Source organism: Urtica dioica, chromosome 8, assembly GCF_054948205.1.
Source record: "Urtica dioica subsp. dioica isolate 48M chromosome 8, U.dioica_male_clone48M_v1_H2, whole genome shotgun sequence".
Taxonomy (NCBI): Eukaryota; Viridiplantae; Streptophyta; class Magnoliopsida; order Rosales; family Urticaceae; genus Urtica; species Urtica dioica.
In genome coordinates, this window is record NC_142763.1 from 21,509,601 (window position 1) to 21,530,852 (window position 21,252).

General features: G+C 39.0%; 2 protein-coding genes and 1 long non-coding RNA gene across 3 annotated transcripts; 1 reads left to right on the forward strand and 2 right to left on the reverse strand.

Moving 5' to 3' along the window:
* Positions 1–5,906: 5,906 nt before the first annotated feature.
* LOC149388524 (uncharacterized) lies at positions 5,907–7,446 on the forward strand. Its single transcript, XM_089623993.1, has 5 exons — positions 5,907–6,246; positions 6,350–6,429; positions 6,962–7,080; positions 7,165–7,241; positions 7,361–7,446. The coding sequence occupies exons 1-5, from the start codon at positions 5,973–5,975 to the stop codon at positions 7,384–7,386; spliced, it is 576 nt and encodes a 191-aa protein (XP_089480119.1). The 5' UTR covers positions 5,907–5,972; the 3' UTR covers positions 7,387–7,446.
* A 1,372-nt stretch (positions 7,447–8,818) lies between these two features.
* LOC149388525 (uncharacterized) lies at positions 8,819–10,202 on the reverse strand. The gene is made up of 3 exons (XR_016300475.1): positions 10,083–10,202; positions 9,891–9,990; positions 8,819–8,936 (listed from the first exon to the last, which is right to left on the reverse strand). It is a non-coding gene; the product is annotated as an uncharacterized LOC149388525 (long non-coding RNA).
* Positions 10,203–17,323: 7,121 nt separating this feature from the next.
* LOC149388526 (uncharacterized) lies at positions 17,324–19,389 on the reverse strand. The gene is made up of 3 exons (XM_089622457.1): positions 19,136–19,389; positions 17,566–18,622; positions 17,324–17,389 (listed from the first exon to the last, which is right to left on the reverse strand). Exons 1-3 carry the CDS (start codon positions 19,387–19,389, stop codon positions 17,324–17,326), a joined length of 1,377 nt encoding a protein of 458 aa, XP_089478583.1.
* Between the last annotated feature and the right edge of the window lie 1,863 nt (positions 19,390–21,252).

The following is a 21,252-nucleotide window of genomic DNA, read 5'->3' on the forward strand; positions in this document are numbered from 1 at the left end:
GGTGGTAAAGCTTTTGCTTTAGGCCCACTCATAAAAAGAGGCCAAAAAAAAAAAATTGAAACCCATACAAATTTGAACAAAATAAAATAAAAATTATTGCACTTTTGCAGACATATCAGCCACTGCTACAAGGCAATGCAAACGTGTAAGTGTAAACCAAATTAAAAGGCTAAAAGCTCATTTGCTAGCAAAAGACAACACAAGGCCCATTAATTTTTTAAATTTTTTAATCTTTTTTTGTCTACTTTTAATCCTTTAAATTTTCCACAATGCTCTGTATCATTTATTTTTTTTACAAAATGAAACACTACTTCTCCAATTTTTTATTTTTTATTTTTTTTGAAAAAAAAAACATTACTTCTCCCATCTTTATAATTGCTTTTATGATTTTCACTTATAATTTCTCTTGGTTTTGCCTTTTTTTTTTCCACTTTATTACTTTACCCCTTACATGTTGTATTTAAATTAGTATTGTGTGTGTGTGATAAATTGTTGTGCGTTGCCATTTTTTTATGTGATTTGAATATAAGCAAGGGCTAATTATGTAAGTAAAAAAAATATGAAATGAGATAATAATACGATTAGAAAAAATAAAATGAAGAGAGTAAAATTTAATTCCTTCTCACAAAGAGTTCTTGTTGATTGTGTAGGAAAAAAAAAGGCCTTAGTTTTGAATTTCGCTTTAGGCCTCGGAATTCATTAAGCCGGCCCTGTCTGTTCCCAAGGTGCTTAAAAGACGTATTAACTTGAATATTAGGTCATACCAAAGAGATGATTGTATCAACATATATCATGAAATCAAATGCCGACATGATGATAGAGCCAATGACATAAGTTTTATTTAGAGATTTGTAACTAACTAGGCCACTTTAAACATGTAATTTTGAATCTAGCCTATGTTTGACAATTTTTAGGGAAATAGCCAAATGACTTATGTGGCAATAATTAATGTCTGATTTGCCCTTATATATATTAACAAATTCGTCACTTTCTCTCTACTATTTTTTTCAAATAATTTTTTTTGCATCAAAACTTCAAAAATTCGTATCTTTCTCATACGAACTCGAAATTGAGTGATTTCAGATCCTACAAATTCGTGGCGTCGAGATCTTCAAAAGTAGACCATTGTATTTGATGAAAAATTATGTTTAATGCATCATAGTTACGTTTCCATTTATTTTTTTAATAATTTCAAAATTTTCCAATTATTTCCATATTTAAGGTAGTAACGTGATTTTTCTACATCTATGGTATTAAACATGATTTTTCATCAAACACAATGGATCTATTTTTGAAGATCTCGACTTCACGAATCCGTAGGATTTGGAATCACTGAATTTCGAGTTCATATGAGATAGATATGGTTTTTTGAAGTTTTTATGTAAAAAAAAGTGTATGAAAAAAATAGGAGAGAGAAAATTACGAATTTGTTAATAAATAAGGGTAAATCAGACCTTAATTATTGCCACGTAAACCTGTTGGCTATTTCCCTAAAAGTTGTGAAACATAGGCTAAAAACAAAATTCATAGTTTCATTATGGCTATTTTGCTACACTGCCCTTTTATTTATGTATTTATGAGTTGCGAGAGATAGAGAAAAGAATAGGAAGAAAAATAAAATTTTGAAAACAAAAGGGAAAAAAAAAGAAAAGAAAAAAAAAATACATATTGATATTGGTCGATTTTCGAAGCAGAAACAATATTATTCTGGCAATTAAATAATAATAAAATAACGTCCACGTGTCATATCATGGTTCTTTATTTTGTGGGACCACATATTCTCAGTCGAAGTACCATCCATTGTGCCGTGAAATTCTAACGGATCATTAAACATTGGACTTGAATTCGGAGGACTTGTCTTATCGTAGCTTTCATCATTTTGACTTTTGAATAATTTAATCGGAAGTAATTGACGGTTTTTTTTTTATATTTTTTATTTATAAGTTAAGTTATTCTTTATTTTGATATTGGGTGAAATTATAATATTATTACACATAATCTATTTTCCTTGACCAGGGAAAAAATTGGCCCCAACCTTCGCATGGACACTAGACAGGATCCAATTCAAGTTTCAACTACCGATAAAATCGTATTTTGGTAACAGCTCTTCCATAAATTCACAAAAAATAAATAAAAGAAGAGATCATGATTCAATAAATTTCTCATTTATTTTGGAATTTAATTTTCCGTATAACAGTTTCTATTATCATCAACAAGCACAAATTAACGCTGATATTTTCCCAACTCAATCAGTCGCTTAATTATGTTTGTTGCAACTAAACCTGGCTTACCGGTAGCGGGACGGGACGGAATCCCCGCTACCGGAATGAACAGTAACGGGACGGGACATCCCGTTAAGGCGGACGGACGGGACTCCCGTCCCGTTACTTTGACTAACGGGATCCGGTGATCCCGTTAGTCCCGCTATTTTTTTTTAATCTCGGCCGTTGGATCTTTGATCCAACGGCCCAAAAAAAAAGCCGTTTTTTTTTACCGTTTAAAAAAGAGCCGTTGCTTCATTTCGGCCGAATTTTTTATTTTTTTAACCCACTTATTTCTAAAATCTATAAATACCCCCCCCCCCCCCCCCCAATTCATTCATTTTCTTCACACCTTTCATTCACTCTCTCTCAAACTCTCTCAATTCTCTCAATTTCTCTCAACTCTCTCTCAATTTCAATCTCGAATTCTCTCAATTTCTCTCGTTTTTAGTCTCATACGCTTATATTTTATCATGGCATCTTCATCCCACAACCGAGGGGGTCGAAGGGGAAGAGCTTCCCGAGGTCAACAAATGCACCATTTTGAAGAAAATTGGTTGCACTTATCTCAAAACGCCCCCGACCCAAACACCCAATACTCCTTCGATCCAAATTACGTTGCTCCTACTTTCCACCACTCGGATTTCACCGAAATTCCAAACACACAAATGCCATATTATCCTCAAATGGATCCCGAGCAAGCATATCAAGCACAAATACCGCCATCCGAAGTCGCTTTTCAAGAGTTTCAAGTGTTCGAGCAACATTATCGTGAATCCCAAAATCCAAATGAAGAAGAAGACGACGACGAAACCCAAGATCCAAATGAACAACATGATGACGAGGAGGAGGAAGATGAAGAAGAAGACGTCCCACCACCACCACCTCAGTCTCGAACTCAAGTTCCACGACCTCGACAACGTGAGCAACAAGAGGATACCCGACAAAGACGACAACGACGTGCCCGAGAAGAACAACAACAACAACAACCACCTCAACAACAACAACAACCACCGCAACAACAACAACAACCTCAACAAGCACAAGCACCACGACGTCGAGCGAGGTCTGTTGTCTGGACGTTCTTTGAAGAGGTGATTGCCAACGGTGAAAAAGCCGGAAAATGTCACGTTTGTGGCAAAATCTTTAGCGCTCATAACACTAGAGTTGAGACGTCGCTATTGTGGAGTCATCACAGACACTGCCAGGGGGGGACACAATCTGGAGCCTCTACAACCCAAGTAAGTAACATCGATCCTTTAAAATTTAGACGTGATTTAGTTGAATATTTTGTATCAACCGATCAATCTTTTAGTCATATCGAATCTCAAGGCTTTGTTAGATTCATTAGTTCTCTTATTCCAAACGTACAAATAATGTCTATGAAAGCCTTGAGATCCGATATCCTAAAATGATTTTTAGGAGAAAAGGAACAAATGAAAGACTCAATATCCTCTGGTAGATATAGCATAGCCTTAACATCGGATATATGGACCGGTCAATCTAAGATGGACTTTATGAGCGTTGTAGTCCATAACATAGACGACGATTGGAACCTGAACAAACGTATCATAGCGTTTAGGAGGATAGAAGGTTCTCACACTGGTGAGAACATCTTAGATATCATAGTTAGTGTTTTAGCTGAGTGGGGTTTGAATAATAGGGTTATATCTGTGACCTTAGATAATGCCACTAGCAACAACGCCATGATTAGGGAGTTGACCCAAAAACTTAACGCAGACGAAACCCTTATACATCAGAGTCGTTGTTTTTTTCAAATTTTTTTGCGATAGTTTGCATCGATGTTTCTCTTTCCCAATTTTATAAAAGAGTCGTTGTTGCGACGGTTAGCGATTTCTTACGATCCCAATTTTATAAAAGAGTCATTATTGCTCTTTTCAAGTTTTTTTGCGATAGTTTGCAATGGTGAGCGATTGTTAGCGACGTTTTGCGATGGATAGCGACGATTTACGATGATTAGCGATGAAATTCATTATTTTCTTTGATAATATAATCAAAAGTGAACAAAATTGATTCTTTAATTTAATTTTGAGTGTATTCGTAGGAGATCGTCGAAAATCCTAAAAATTCGTCGGAGATCTTTAAAAGTGTTGAAATAGAGAGTTGGAGAGATGGAGATGTATGGTTTTTTTTTTAGAAAATTGTGTGAGTGATATTTTCTCTTTCTAGTCTCAAGACACAAGGATGATAGCTCTATGGTGTGAAAAACCATAGACTCGGCTTCTAACCATCTGAAACTGTCTTTAACCATCTCAAACCCATCATAAAAAGTACTCATTGAATTTCATCGCAAAATTTTGTTGAATTTCATCTTAAACCGTCTTAAACTGTCTTGAACCATCTCAACAAAAAAAAAAAGTCAAAAATTTAATTTGATATATTTTGAATACATGAGGTGTAATCAAAATATTTCTAGACTTTTTAGGTTAACACGAAATTTCTCTTTTGAATTTTGTTAGTATCAAGTTTAACCAAAAACGTATAGAAAGTCACATTTTCCATACACGTTTACATGCAACAATTAAAAGCAAATGGAGCAATATTTAATAAATATTATTTATCTTTTCTAAGACGTGGTGTGAGAGAGTGTAATCTTCAGCTAAAGTCGGCCGACAACAAAAGTAGCCATGTATCAAGAAAAGGGAGTCTTTTTAAAAAAAGAAAAAGAAAAAAAGAATTGACGCGTCTTAAAAAACAAAAAACAAAAAAAATTCTATCATTGGGAGTCATGGTGGCTTCACGGAATGGAACTTAACGGAAGGATGGAATTCCAGGTCATGCTTGTGCCTCACGGAATTCCGTGTTCCGCGTGACTGACGGAAGTGGCAGGGGCGGAAGATTGCTTAATGGAAGTGGAATTTCCGTTAAGCTTAATGGAATTCCATATTTCCATTTACTTCCATTAAGTAATTAAAAATAAATAAATAATCAAATTTAAATGGTAAATGAAAGGGACTAAACTGTTAAAAATTTAAATGAAGGTACAAATATGTAAATTAATTTTTTCCTTTGCCATAAGTGAGGCCTATGAATAAAACCTCTGTGGTAATGTCCACGTTTAAAAAAAAAAAAACTACTTTAATATGTTTTTATTTTGATATGAAATTTGATATGTAATGTTTTTATTTTGTTTGTAACAAATAAGTTATTAATAAACACGAAAAAACATTAGTTTATACAGTGACTAATGTAAGATTTTATAATTTATTTTGATATTTTAGTTTTTATTCACTTTTGATGTGAGATTTCTAATACATTAGGAGAAAAAACACTTTTAGAGAAGAAAAAAAAAACATTTCTAATATACTATATCTTTAAAAAGTTATTAATAAAGATGAAATTCAATTTACATATTAGTACATTCTTTTAAAATTTTAACAGTTTAGTCCCTTTCATTTACCATTTAAATTTGATTTTTTATTTTTTTTAATTCCTTATTGGAAATTAATGGAAATATGGATTTCCATTAACCTTAACGGAAATTCCATTTCCAATAAGTAATGGAAGGCACCAAAATTGGAAATGAAAATACTATTTCCAATAAGCAATTAGCTTATTGGAAATGGAATTTCCATTTCCTTAAAATAGCCAGGATGAATTGGGAGTCGTTTAATTTATAAAAGTAAAAAACTTGATGCGGACAAAGAGATATTTTCTTTGGGCACCGAACCAAATAATATTTATTAAGTGATGAGATCATCAGATTGTGGGAAAGAGGCTGCGGTGGTTACAATGGAGACGGTGGTGGAAGGCGAAGAAGTGTACAGCTGGAAAGAAGTGAAACTTCCGTCGCTGAAGGCAGAGCACGAGCCAGAGTTAGAGAGAGAAACAGGAGAGAGAAGGAGGGGCCGAGATATTCTGGTGGCTGTGGATCATGGGCCCAATAGCAAACAGGCCTTCGATTGGGCCTTAATCCACTTCTGTCGTCTCGCAGATACACTACACCTCGTTTATGCCGTTTCCAGTTACGTAACACGGATCGATATATATGTGTTTTTGATTTATTTTTTTATACGTGCTGCGAAATGTGATTATTAATTTTATGTTATTATAATTATTTTTTTTAGGTGTGAGGAACGATCTCGTCTACGAGGCGACTCAGCAACTGATGGAGAAGCTTGCTGTTGACGCCTTCGAAATAGCCATGGTTTGTTTTCTGGTTTAGTCTGTTAATTTTAAAAAAAAATTATTATTATTACTATTTTGTGGTTGTTTGTGCGAATTTTTAACGATTTCTGATTGAAGCATTTACTAAAACAAAAATGAAAAACGCTTGGGTTATTTATTTATTTATTTTGTTTTTTTGGGGGTTTTGAGTCATCAAATTGTGTGGCTTTCAATCTATTTTCAATTTTCATACGGAAAAAAAAAAAATCAAGATATACCCTTTGGCTTTTTAGCATCAGGCAAAGTGTTTGAAAAAAAGAAGAAATCGTTTTTTTTTTTTTTTTTTTTTTTTTTTAGTAAGAAAATTGAAAATTTAAAGGAATAAATATCTCAAGTAAATATAAACAGGGAAAATAAATATAACGGACTCAATTCCAAATAAGTGAAGAGTTTCATTTTTTTTCTTCTCCACTCTTTGATTTTTCCAAGACCTCTAAGCGGGACAGTATATTTAAGATTTTTTAAAAAATAATTGATATGTGATGTCTTATATAAAAATAAATATATATTAGGTAAAGACAGTGGCGAGGATAGTTGAAGGGGAAGCTGGGAAAGTGATATGCAATGAAGCAGCGAGGCTTAAACCTGCGTGCGTGATCATGGGCACCCGAGGCAGAACCTTAATCCAAAGGCACATATTATTTAATTTATTAAACAATATCTATCATACTTTAGATAAATAAGTAATTAATATACTGTTTTGATTTTGTTACAGTGTACTACAGGGAAGCGTGAGCGAGTATGTTTTCCACAACTGCAAATCAGCTCCTGTAGTTATTGTTCCTGGGAAAGGTAATTTTTTACTTCTCCTATTTTCAATAATGAATTTATTATTTGTATCACAACATAATTCATGAATTTTCATTTTGAGAGTTTTAATTCATTTCGTTTTGGTTGATGATGAATTACAGAAGCGGGTGATGAGTCTTTAGTCTAGTCGGAGCTCTGCTTTGTTTGTAATGAAGTCTATGTATTTTTTTATATTTGTAGTAAGCTCCTAGTTTTTTTTGTTTTTTTTATTTTTTTTTATTCAGCGTCCAGATTTATGTATCCATTTTTCCCCTTAAAATTTCCATCCTTACCTATGCCTAGCCAATGTAGTTTGAGTTCGGAACAAATTATAGCATTTGAATCTAAACCACATGTGACAAAGAAAAAAAATTGAGGATAGAGAAAAAATAATTGAAGATCCGAATGAAAACAAATACAAAATCAGACCTATACTTTGACATCAAGTGGAGATGTATTTACTATCAAAATCAGACTTATATGGGATCCCGATCAATACATGAGATATACGAAATAACTATATTATAAAAAAATGGTACATAAATTTTGTCACATGCAATCCGGATAGTGGGATGAAGCTTGGATCGCCGGTCAGTCTCATTTAGTACCATTTAGTGTTTTTTTTTCAATTTATGATTTTTCTGCTTAGGTAATTTACTTTATTTGAATAATTAGTAAAAAAAAATTAAAAATAAAATATAGTACTACGCGACGCGTGAATTATTTCTAACAATGAGCAAATGAATTATCTGACATAGTACTACGCGTAGCGTTATTATAATCATAGTACATATTTTCTAGATTAATTATTAGGTCTCAGAGATGACAGAAGAGTGAGTGAGTGTGTGTACTATAAGAACATGAAAGTAACGTTAGCAATTGAAAATTGTTGAAATTAATAAAAAACAGAATAGATATGTATATATGTCCACACTGCAACTGCTTTCATAGGGTAGATTTTTTTTTCTTCTTTTTTCTCAGCTGAAATATGATATATCAGCGTCCCTATCGACAAATATTATTGAATATTCTGGCACAAAAGAGAGAGGGTTTTTTAAGGTCCACCAATTTAGGGTATGTCTCTTATCAAATTGGAAAGCAAGTGGTTTGGTTGGAGTTTTGTCTTGTGAGGATGGCCAATCAGAGAGACAGAGCTTAGAAGTGGATTAATTGCGAAGAGCGACACTGCTTAGGCTCAGTAGTTATGGATGTCTTATGCCCGACGGTTATGCCGAGCACCTGAGGAACAACCACCAACTACACATGTTCAGGGAGCGGTTATTTTTATAACTATCAAGGTCGTGGGATTGATCACCCCACGTACTCAACTCAAAACGTCTATAAATAAAAGAGAAGCTCACCGGAAAAAGGACACTTCATTTTTTTTTCACGTACAAAATATAAGTTCAAAGCTTCACCTATCGTTCAAGACATTCATTTACTTACTCTATTCTACTAGATTAGTTTGTATTTAGAGAAAATCTTACCTAATTACTTAGAATTATCGAGACTGGGTTCTCGATACCAAGTTGTACTAATTTTACTTGTCAACAATAACATAATTAAACATGAATTCAAAAGTCTTGAAGAAACGAATAGGAAATTAAGTGTCAACAAATAAAACAGTGAATTTAAAAGGATCTCGGCTTAGGCGGTCGTGCGAGGGGCCTTCTCGGTCTTGCGGCCACTCTTGGACTCCTAGTAAAAACAGAAAATAACGGTAAGATTTAAAAAACAATAATCAATTGAGGGATTATAATTTCAAGATTCAACTTTTCTGCAAGAGAAAATGTAAGAAATTTTCCATGGTCAGATTAGGCAAAATTGAAAGAGGTAATTGGTGGATCTTAAAAGCATATTGGATTTGTAATGCTCTCCTTGAAGTGTCTAGCCTCGACGAAAGCGTTATATGATTATATTTCTACACCACGTGAACGTGAAGATGTGTTACAAGAAAATAAAAATTATAATTAATTTGATGTTAGTATAATTATTTTTTTAGGTGTGAAAAACCATCTCGTCTACGAGGCAACTCAGCAACTGATGGAGAAGCTTGCTGTTGATGCCTTCGAAATAGCCATAGTTTGTTTGTGGTTTAATTTGTTAATTTTTTTTAAAAAATTATTATTACTATTTTGTGGTTGTTTGTGCGAATTTTTAACGATTTCTGATTGAAGCATTACTAAAACAAAAATGAAAAACGCTTGGGTTATTTATTTATTTATTTATTTATTTTTTTGGGTTTTTAGACATCAAATTGTGGCTTTCACTCTATTTATTATCATATACCTAATTCCTTCTATTTTCAATTTTCTTACGCAAAAAAAAAAAAAAAAAATCAAGATATACCCTTTGGCTTTTTAGCATTAGGCAAAGTGTTTGAAAAAAGAAGAAACCGTTGTTTTTTTTTTTTGTTTCCTTTTTTGTTTTAGTAAGAAAATTGAAAAATTTAAAGGAATAAATATCTTATCTTAAGTAAATATAAACAGGGAAAATATATATAACGGACTCAATTCCAAATAAGTGAAGCGTTTCATTTTTTCTTCTCCACTCTTTGATTTTTCCAAGACCAAGGGAACAAATAAGGTAGTATTGATACCTTACTTAAGTCATACGGTACTCAATAAATGAAATATTTTCAAAATCACTTACCCTGGTCCAACGATAACGCCGAGCAACGTCCCGAACGCTTTTGTCGTCAAACTCGACCGCGACCTTCACGTACTGCTCGATGGTGGGTTGAGTACCATACCTAGAACACACAGAGAAAATCAACACATGAAGCTATGAAGCTAAATGATACTGATAATGATAATAAGAATGTATATACAACAAATGACATACTTCAGCATCTCTCTCTCCAGCTGGATCTGCTCTTCAGCAGACCACTGGACCATCTCATCGCCGAGGCAGAATGTAACTGAATCCATTTGGAGGCATTTCGAACCTTCTTCTCCACCACGAGAGCCCATCGCCAAAGTGTATAGAGAGTAAGAGACAAAGAGAGTTTCTTTTGGCAACGCAATACAACTTACAAGTAGTGTGAATGAGAGAGTGTTTCTTCGGCAATTTGAATAGAGTGTATGTGTGTGTGAGAGAGATTTTTTTTTTACCCAGGGGGTGATAATAAAGAGAGAAAATTAATTCATGCTATGAAGAAACCTAGTCTAACAAATTAATACTTATAAATGTGATATGACAAAACCCACTGAAAAGATTCTGTCACAAACCGTACTCAATCTCCAATTCCATCTGAGTTTAATAAATAAATGGTTATAATAATTGTGTAATATGGTCTAACATTTTTTTGGTAAAATCGTTTATGTACACTAACATCAAATTGGTATTTCTTCACAGCAGCTTTGGCTGGGAGAGGAAAAAGCATGAATGAGCAGAGACATATTAGCAATATAGTGAAGTGATGATCAAATGAGTTGTTTCTTTTGGCTATCTTCATCACAGTTATAACTGATAGTAATTATTGAAGAAGAATGTGTTTGAGCTTTAGAGGGTAGTTGTTGACCTGTAAAATTAGTACAACAATATCTCACGAAAATACACAGACTCCGAGTACGAAGCCTCCGAGTACAGAGGTGATTTAGGCGAGACTTTCTCTTTATACAGACGAATCAAATACAAGAGAGCAGTGTTTTCTAGAGATTTCAAGTGAAAGAAAGTGTGTAAGAAAGTCCGTGCTTCGTTCTGTGCTGCTGCCTCTATTTATACTCGTCTGGTCGTGTCTTTGACGGTTATTCTGAGGAACGTGGGGTGATCAATCCCACGTTCTGGACGGTTATGGGTAACTGCCTTTCGCCTCTCTCTGAGGTGGGCGGTTAATGCTCCTCGTGTGGTTCCTGAACCGTCAAGGTGTGCGTTTTAGAGCTTGAAACATGTTTTCTATTAGTTTTGACTAGTCTTTGACCCACGTTCTTCTCTTCTCTACGAAGTTCTGATCGGTGGGTTTCGTTCTTAACTTATGAACGGTTCGTTCCTTTTCAATGGATGGCCCTTGGGTTTACTTAACCTGAGCTCGGTGCTGGATTCTTCTCGCTGCTCGGTAGTCCGACTAGCCAGCTCGGAGTCTGACTAATTTATCCCGTAACAGCTGCCCTCCAGTTTCTTAGTTTTTTCTTTAGCAAAAATGGTAAGGAACTATTTCGGTTTGCTACGTGACCGTGTTCATCTTTGCTTACTCGTCTCGGGATGATCCGAGTAGAATTCTTCATTCTTTTGTTCTTTTTCTTTTTACAGGACGACGTCGTTTGTCATCTGGCCTTTCTGAACCGTAGCGTCTTTTGCTTCGACGGTCAGATGTGTTTGGCTTCCTGAACAAGCTTAATCCTCGCCGTTCGTGAGGTCTTTATATAAGGCCTTTTCTCAACTTTTGACTTCATTTCGTTTTTTCTTCTAAATTCTATTCTTAGAGCGTTCTCGGCTTGATCTGCTTATTCAGATTGTGCTTTTGGCTTTTTCGTTTTTGCTCGGATCTTCCGATCTTCAATCTCGCGGGTAAGGTCTTTTTATCATCGTTTTGATACATTCCTTTTGTTTTGAGATCGTTGTTCGGCGATCGGTATCTTCTTTATTTATCGTATTCGGACCCTTCGGACTTTAGGAATCTTAGTTTCTCAACTTCATTAGGACTATGGGAGGACTTGCGCGTCCTGATCTAAGCTTTGATCCTCGCGTCGTTCGGCGATCGGAACCTGATCCCGATAGTGTTACTTTGTTGGATGGGTCCAAGTTTCCTTTCCTCAGGAGTCCCGTATGGTATCATGTCCCAGAGATCGGGTGGGACCGTCCTGTGATGGCATATGATGAATCATGCGTGCCTCCCAATCCTGAGTCCGAGGGGGTTGATAACGAGAAAAAGGTTTTTGACTCGTCTTCCCTGTCGTGTAGGGACACCATGGTCGTGGAGATATCGTCTTCGTCCGCTTCTTCGAGGGAGAGCGGGTCGGAATCTCGTGATACGACGAGCCTTTCTCTTTCGCAAGACCGAGGAGAGGGCTGCTCTCAAGGTATTCCGGGTCCAAGTGGGAGGACCTTTGGGGTTGATCTTCCAGAGGAAGAGGAAGAGGCCCTGGTCTTTGAACGGAAAGAGGGCCAGTTTTCGGCCAAGGTTTGGACTTCTCGGGTTACCGAGAAATATATACAAGGGTTGAGGGAGGAATTTGAGATAGCTAATGGAATTATCCTCTCGGCACCTTTGGAACACGAGAGAGCCGATCAGCCTCCTGTCGGAAAGATTGCGTTCAATAGGGCTATTTTGAACGTGATCGGAGGGTTGCCAATGCATCCTCTCATTTCCCAGTTCGTTTCCGACCTGGGTTGTTCTTTAACCCAGCTCGTCCCCAATGTGTATAAGATCTTCGTCGGGATGGCCGTGCTGTGGGCGAAAATTTATGATCGCCCTGTCACTTTGCAAGATTTTTCGCAATACTACTCGTTTAAGTCGGCCCCAGGGCAGCATGGTTACTATTATGCTCGGGCCAATGACGATCAGTCTAAGGTGGTTACTCGCCTGCCGACCAGCCAGAAAAATTGGAAAGATCATTTCTTTTGGGTTGAAGGGAACGCTTCTTATGAAAGGTGCCCCATAAGGGCTTCGTTCTCGGAATTGGGTGTGATTTTGGTCCAGAATTCTTGTTTGATAATCTGAGCCAGGCTTTTGTTCTGGGTTCTTATATGTTTTATGTTTGGTTCCAGGTTCCCTTCCGCAATACTCCGAGGAGGAGCGACCACTTCACTCGGAAATTTTTGATCTTTCAGAGGCTGATCGGTCGACGTTTTTGTTATCGGACCCGGACCTGCTCGACCAATATTATTATTACCCTTATTCAAGTAAGTATTTTACTTGCCCTTTATCAACTTGCATATGTTTCAGTCTCCTCTCATTTTCATTTTTGTTTCTTAACAGAGATTGCCCAGATGGCGAAAAAGAAATCCGCTCCCGAGCTGATCCCTCCCAATCCGAAACGTGCCAAGGCTTCTAAGGCTTCGGCTGCTGGCAAGCGGGCGGCCTCATCTATTTCGAAGGTTTCGGAGCCTCTGAGCTCCTCTCCGGTTAAGAGCCTGGCCGAGCTTTCTTCTGCCTCTGATCCTTTGGCTCCGGTTGTCACTTTTCTCCGCGAGCGTTTCCCTGCCGAGAAGGTTCAGGAGGTTCTCAGGTTCGAGCCTTTGGAGAGGCTTAACCAGGCCACCGATTCGGCGATTTCGGTAAGTTTTTTACTTGTCTAGTCGGCACCTTTTCCCCTTTTTGATAGCTCATTGAGGCTGACCATTTGCTCGTTGCAGAGTTTTGTCAGTATGACCGGTCTCGTCGGACTGCTAGGCTCCGAGCTCACTTCCCTGAGACAAAGGAATGATCGATTCCTCAAGGAGAGAGATGCTGCCAGGGATGAGACAGCCAAGGTTAGGACGAGCTAACCCGGAAGTTCCGAGAAGACCTTGAGGCTGCTCGTTTAGCGGCGGTGGAAGAGTACAAAGCTTCCGACGATTATCGTGATATGCGCGATGATCTCTATACCGCTGGAATGACCGAGGCTGTTCGGCTTCTTGGTCCGAAGAATCCTACTCTGGATGCGACGGATCTCGATCTCGACTCGGAGTCAAGGGCCAGCGAAGAAGGCGACCAGGAGTAGAATTTATATTTGTTGTTGTTTTATTTTTTTGATTTCTGCTAACCCGCTTGGGTTTTGAACAATTGATCCGAGGTCGGATCTTTATTATGTACTTTTCGTTTTTCCCTTTCGGGATTTGAACAAATGATCCTTGGTCGGATCTATATTTTGTGTAAATTCACTTAAGTTTCAAAATTTCGGCAAAGTAAAGTATTACTAGGTATATTTTCTAAAAAACTGTTTGTTAGTTATCTAGCCGCCCAGTTTACTTTGTTGAAATGAAAGATAATTAACACATAACGTGATAAATAATACATAATGCGATTCTCTGACCACATAAGTGATTCCGAGCAGAAGAATGAAAGACGAACAATTACTTGAAATTATAAGCACGTGATTACTCGAAATTCCGAGTAGAAGATCGAAAGATAGAAAATTACTTGAATTTATAAGTACGTGCGACCAAGCCGCTTTTCGAAATTGTAAACATTATTCATGCGACCAAGCCGCTTTTCGAAATTGTAAACATAATTCATGCGACCAAGCCGCTTTTCGAAATTGTAAACGTAATTCATGCGACCAAGCCGCTTTTTGAATTTTTAACGAATAAACAACTTAAACGTAAAATTGGCGAAGGTGCTCAGCATTCCAGGGATTTTTCTCCATATCGCCGCTTAACTGTTGTAGCCGGTAGGCCCCGTTTCCGAAGTCTTCTCGGATGATGTAGGGTCCTTCCCAGTTTGCGTTGAAGGCTCCTTTCTGGTGGATTTTGGTGTGGAGAAAAACTCTTCCGAGGACTTTGTCGCCGACTCTGAATGATCTTGGTCGGACTTTCCTGTTGAAATACCGAGAAACCTTTTGTTGGTTAGCTAGATTTCTTAATCTGGCGTTTTCTCTTTTTTCTTCTAACAGGTCTAGACTAATTTCAAGCATGTCGTTGTTTACCTTTGTTGAGTAAATTTCTCTTCTTATTGTCGGTATCAAGACGTCGGTCGGTATGGCCGCGTCGGAACCGTATGCGAGGGAGAAAGGCGTTTCGCCAGTTGCAGAGTGCTCGGTGGTTCTGTATGACCAAAGGACTTCTTGGAGCATATCTACCCACTCTGACTTCTTCTCGTCTAACTTCGTTTTTAGGCCGTGTTTTATTGTTTTGTTGACGGCCTCCACCAATCCGTTGAACTGTGGTCTGACTGGAGTGGAAAAAACTTTGTTAATGCCGTATTTTTCACAAAAACCTTTGAAGGAATCACAGTCGAACTGGGTTCCGTGGTCGGATACAATTTTAACTGGTATTCCAAACCGGGTAATGATATTTTTCCATACGAATTTCTCAATTGCATGGGCCGTTATTTTATTTAAGGGTTCGGCTTCAACCCGTTTTGAAAAATAGTCGATGGCTACAATTGCATACCTGCATCCTCCTCGGCCTGTTGGCAAAGCTCCGATTAGGTCTATTCCCCATTCTGCGAATGGGATCGGGCATGAGAGGGCGATGAGTGGATTAGGTGGAAGTCTCGGGATGTTTGAGAACTTTTGACACTTGACGCATCTTTGCGTCATGTGCCGAGCATCGGCCTTTAATGACGGCCAGTAGAGTCCTTGTCGGATGATCTTTTGCGCCAATGCTTCGCATCCGATGTGACTTCCGCATATCCCTTCATGGATTTCTTTGAGAGCGTACTCGGCTTCGTCTTCATCTAGGCACTTGAGTAGAGCTTGGGAAAATCCCCTTTTGTAGAGATTCTGACCTTCGAGGAAATATCGGGCAGCTCTGAACTTCAAACTTCTAGCCTCGTTTTTGTCTTTGGGTAGAGTACCCTGCTGTAACATTCCCTGATCGGAGTTTGCCAAGACTTTCGTTGCTCGATATGAAGCACATGGGTGGCTTGCTCGATGCTGGGCTGCCCTATTTTGATCACTGGGATTGACTTCGAGTCTGATCCTTGAGTGGCGTGCTTTGCTAATGCGTCGGCCTCTACGTTCATGGCTCTTGGGACTTGGGTGATCTCGCAAAGTTTGAATTCGTTTGCTAAGTTTTTAGCCTTCTCGGCATATAGCGACATCTTTTCGCCTTTTGCCTTGTCTCCTTCTGGACTGGATAGCGCAATTCCGACCCCGGACCCTTTTTCGTTGACTGCTCCGTCTACATACATGTCCCAAATCGGGAATTCGACTGGCCAGTATGTGAACTCTGCAATGAAGTCAGCGACTGCTTGTCCTTTAATTGCTGGTCGGGGGCTGAAGTGTATGTCATATTGTGTCAACTCAATTGACCATTTCATTAGCCTTCCGGATACGTCAGGCTTTTGCAGCACCTGGCGCAGTGGGAAATTGGTGAGGACCGTAATCGGATGTGCAAGGAAGTAGTGTTTTAGCTTCCGAGAAGCAGTGATGAGGGCGAAAGCTAGCTTTTCGAGTTCCGGGTATCTTCCTTCCGCCTCGTTAAGGCGCCGCGAAGTATAATAAACCGGGACCTGGTGTTTTCCCTCATTCTTGATCAGCGCTGAGCTTACTGCATGTTCCGAGATGGCTAGGTAGATCTCCAGGGGCTCTCCTTCCTGCACTTTCCTTAAAGTCGGAGGCCATGCCAAGTGTTCCTTTAGGGATTCGAAGCTTTCGTCGCACTGCTTGGTCCATTCAAATTCCTTGGAGCCTTTGAGTATATTGAAGAAATGAATACTTCGGTCGGTAGACCGAGAGATAAAGCGACTTAATGCAGCTATGCATCCTGTTAGTTTTTGCACTTCTTTGATGTTCCGAGGTGGTCTCATGTTCCATAGGGCTGTGATCTTTTCCGGATTCACTTCAATGCCTCGTTCATGAACGATGAAACCTAAGAATTTTCCTGCAGAGACACCAAACGTACATTTTAGAGGGTTTAGTTTCATGCGATATTGCCTTAAAAGTTCGAATGATCTTCTAAGATCATTCGTATGTTCAACTATTTTTCGGCTTTTAACTAACAAGTCATCGATGTATGCTTCCATCGTGATCCCGAGTAATTCAGCGAACATTCGATTTACTAATCTTTGATATGTTGCTATAGCATTTTTTAACCCGAAAGGCATTACCGTGTAACAGTATAGCCCCCGATCAGTTATGAATGCCGTGTGGTCCTGGTCGGGACCATACATAGGGATTTGATTGTAGCCAGAGTAGACATCCATAAAACTTAGGATTTCATGACCTGCCGTAGCGTCTACTAACTGATCAATTCTCGGCATAGGAAAACTATCCTTTGGGCAAGCCTTGTTCAGATCTGTAAAATCCACACAAGTTCTCCATTTCCCGTTAGGTTTCCTGACCAGGACGGGGTTGGCTACCCATTTAGGATATTTAGTTTCTTTTATTGATCCGTTAGAAATCAGTTTGTCTACTTCTTCTTTTAGAGCAGTATACCTTTCGGAGTTTAAAGCCCTTCTTTTTTGTCTGATAGGTTTTTCTTTAGGATCTATATTTAACCTATGACATGCTATTTGGGGATCTATCCCCGTCATGTCGGACTGCGACCAGGCAAAGATATCTAAGCTATTAGATAGGAGAGTAATTAAGTTACTTTTGGTACCTGATTCAAGATATTTTCCAATCTTGAGCTTCTTCTCAGGTTGCTTTGGATCTGGGGCGACTTCCTCGACTTTGTCTCCTAGGCCAATTTCTTCTCGGCTCGGGAGGCATGGGTCAAAATCCGAATCGATTATCATAACCTTGTGGACATCTTTGTCCTGACTCTCTTTGAGATAATTTGCATAGCAGCTCCTTGCGATAGCCTGAGTTCCGACTACTTCACCTACCCCGTGCTCGGTAGGGAACTTCATCTTCAAATATTCCACCGACGCGACGGCTCCGAGGGACTGCAAGGTCGGCCTGCCAATGATCGCATTGAACGAAGATTTTCCGGGGACCACTATCCATGTTGTGTTGGTGGTTTTACTCCTCGGGTTTTCTCCTACAGTTATTGGGAGTGAGACTAATCCTTTGGGCTGAATTGAATCTCCCGTGAAGCCATAGAGATTTTCAGGGGAAGGAGCCAACGCGTCTTGCTTAAGACCCATCTTATGGAACGTGTCTTCATAGAGCACGTCAACAGCACTTCCAGTGTCCACCAAAATTCGGTGTACATTCCTGTTGCCGATTAGAGCCGAAATGACCAATGGATCGTTGTGAGGGTACATCACCCACCGAGCATCTTCTGCTGTAAAGGTAATTGGCTCCGAGCTAGATTTGGCTATCTTGTTAGGCCTCTGTTCGGCTGTAAACAAGATCTGCCGTGGTCCTGCGTAGGCTTCCCTTACATAGCTCTTCTGAGAGCTCCTTGAAGTTCCTCCCACATGTGGTCCTCCGACTATGAGTGAGATTTCGGCATATGCCTCACCTTTCTGTTCCTCTTGCTCCCCTTGCTCGGCCTTGAATTTCTTCAACGCTCCTCTTCGGATTAGAGCTTCTATGGCTTCTTTGAGGTTGAAACAGTCGGCAGTGCGGTGACCGATGTCAGCGTGGAAAGCGCAATATTTTGTTTTATCTCTCCTTGAGATATCTTTCTTGATCGGCCTAGGCTTAGGGAAATCTTCCTTGTCCTGTGTAAGACTAAATATCTCCTCTATCGGGGCATTGAGCTTATGATATTTATCGAACTTACTGGAAAAAGGTTTCAGAGGTCCTGCTCCTGACCGGCTCTTCTTCGGTGGGCGGTTGTCCTCAGAATGTCGTTCCCTATGCTCTTCTCGATAGCTCTTCGGCGGCTTTGCTTTTCTTGCCGCCAGCCTTGCTTCCTCCGCGTTGATATATTTCTGAGCTCTCTTCAGGAAATCGTTGTAGTCCCTTGGACTAGTCTTCTGAAGAGACCACCAGAATTCTGATTCTGTTCGGACGCCGGAGGAGATCCCGAAGAGCTTAAAGTCTTCGTTCAGATCGTCAACTTGAAGTGCTTGTTCCGAATAGCGATTAATAAAATCTTTTAGAGACTCGTCATGGGCTTGTCTTACCGCCAGCAGTCTTTCTTTGGGAGTTTTCCCTGAACTGGAGCCGACAAACTGTTCCATGAATTTTCTAGACAGCTGTTTCCAGGATCCTATGGAGTTTGGCTTTAATTTTCTGTACCATCTTTTGGCTGAGCCAGTCAGAGTGATAGAGAAAGCTCTGCACATAACTTCTGGTCCGACCCCTTGCAGCAGCATCCAAGAGGAAAAGGTGTCTATATGGTCTCCCGGGTCGGTCTTTCCATCGTATACTGGGATGCTTGGCATCCTAAACCGATCAGGCAACGGGTGTTCTAACACGCGGGCCGTGAACGAGGAGATAGCTTCTCCGACCTTTGGAACAGACTCCTTCTGACCTAGGGCTACCTCTTCAATCCGACGTTCCAATCTTCTAAGATTTGTTTTGTTGGTGCTTGCACTGTCTTCGGTCTCCGAGCTTTCTAAGCTGTGCCTGAAAGTGCTTGAATGTCTTTTGTCCATGCTGGGCTGGTACCGATCAGGAATCTTTTCCTGACTGTATTGCTCCTTATCGGACTCAGAAACATCTTCCATCCTCTCATACCGATCTCTGGCATGTTTCCGAGGTTTCTTAACCTGCGGATCTTGTCCGATGGGTTCTTTCCCTGATCGGTGCGAGGGCTCTTCATCTGGGATCACTATCGCGCTTCGCAGTGTGACCCTTTTTGCCTGCAACCTTCTCTTCAAATCCCTGTTATTTGCCTCTAAGACCGAGAGACGCTCTTGCATTTGTCTGAATTGTTCTTCGAGGCTGGGTTCCGGAAGGAGTTCAGCTATTTCTTCCGAGGTGAGAGGCAGGGTGCGGTTATGGTGCTCTATCTCCGTCTCCTGGTTAGAGACAGCGTTCACGGGTGCGGACGAACTAGCCATTTTCTTCAGCTGGTCCCCCTCCTTCTAGCGCCAACTGTTGACCTGTAAAATTAGTACAACAATATCTCACGAAAATACACAGACTCCGAGTACGAAGCCTCCGAGTACAGAGGTGATTTAGGCGAGACTTTCTCTTTATACAGACGAATCAAATACAAGAGAGCAGTGTTTTCTAGAGATTTCAAGTGAAAGAAAGTGTGTAAGAAAGTCCGTGCTTCGTTCTGTGCTGCTGCCTCTATTTATACTCGTCTGGTCGTGTCTTTGACGGTTATTCTGAGGAACGTGGGGTGATCAATCCCACGTTCTGGACGGTTATGAGTAACTACCTTTCGCCTCTCTCTGAGGTGGGCGGTTAATGCTCCTCGTGTGGTTCCTGAACCGTCAAGGTGTGCGTTTTAGAGCTTGAAACATGTTTTCTATTAGTTTTGACTAGTCTTTGACCCACGTTCTTCTCTTCTCTACGAAGTTCTGATCGGTGGGTTTCGTTCTTAACTTATGAACGGTTCGTTCCTTTTCAATGGATGGCCCTTGGGTTTACTTAACCTGAGCTCGGTGCTGGATTCTTCTCGCTGCTCGGTAGTCCGACTAGCCAGCTCGGAGTCTGACTAATTTATCCCGTAACAGTAGTAATAATAATAATAATAATAATATGTTTCTGTTCTGGATGAGACAAAAGCGAGGGGTTTCACTCTTGTTTTATAGGGCTTCATGTATGTGTATGTATTCAAATAAAAAATGTCTCAGTTCAAAGTATATAGTTTGTTAGAACTTAGAAGGCTGGCTATGTGTTGGTGAATTAGGTGAGGTTTTTTTTTTTTTTTTTTTTTTTTTTTTTTTTTTTTTTTTTTTTTTTAGAGAGGTTACATTACCATAACTAGCTTCAAAGCAATATATACACTGATAAGGACTTACTGTTTAATTCTTGAATAAAAACTTAATAAGTTTAGAAGATGTACAGTGCAGTGTTACGATAATTAGTTAGACTATACCGTAAGCAGGGAATGTATGAATATATGGTATTAAAAAAAGATAGTGAAAGTAAAGATAAAAAAAAACATTGGCTATGACATATATGTAATTGAAATTTTTAATTTCTTATTATTTTGGTTTGCTTTACTAGCTAGCTGATTCAAAACTTGGTCAAAGATTGATCAGTTGACATGTAACTACGCTTTCTAGTTTTTAGACTCCAGTCTTTGCTTGCTTAATATGCATAGTCGGTTGCAACAACTACAAAAAATGGACATGCTTTACCTTTCAAATATGAACGGGTATCTCTTATTTGGCTGAGATTCATTTTTCCGAAATGGTAAGAGAAGAAAAATTAACAGCTTCAAATTTAGCCGAAATATTTTTTTTAAATTGATTGAATCTCGATGACAGTGTTGTCACAAATATTTGTGAATAAATAAGCCGAATATTCGTGTCATTTATTTTGATTATTTAACTATCTTTGACGACAATGTCGCCGCTAGAACAGTTTAATGAATATCTCTTCAGCAACATTGTCGTTGAAGAATGTAAAAT

Bases quoted from the DNA above. Each gene is read 5' to 3' on its own strand.
- LOC149388524 (XM_089623993.1), top strand. From the start codon at position 5,973: ATGAGATCATCAGATTGTGGGAAAGAGGCTGCGGTGGTTACAATGGAG. The intron at 6,247-6,349 runs GTTACGTAACAC...TATTTTTTTTAG, and splicing joins CCTCGTTTATGCCGTTTCCA to GTGTGAGGAACGATCTCGTC. The intron at 7,081-7,164 runs GCACATATTATT...ATTTTGTTACAG, and splicing joins GGCAGAACCTTAATCCAAAG to TGTACTACAGGGAAGCGTGA.
- LOC149388526 (XM_089622457.1), bottom strand. From the start codon at position 19,389: ATGGAAGATGTTTCTGAGTCCGATAAGGAGCAATACAGTCAGGAAAAG. The intron at 18,623-19,135 runs GTTAGAACACCC...GGAGGAAGCAAG, and splicing joins TCCTCGTTCACGGCCCGCGT to GCTGGCGGCAAGAAAAGCAA. The intron at 17,390-17,565 runs GTTATGATAATC...CCTATCTAATAG, and splicing joins AGGACAAAGATGTCCACAAG to CTTAGATATCTTTGCCTGGT.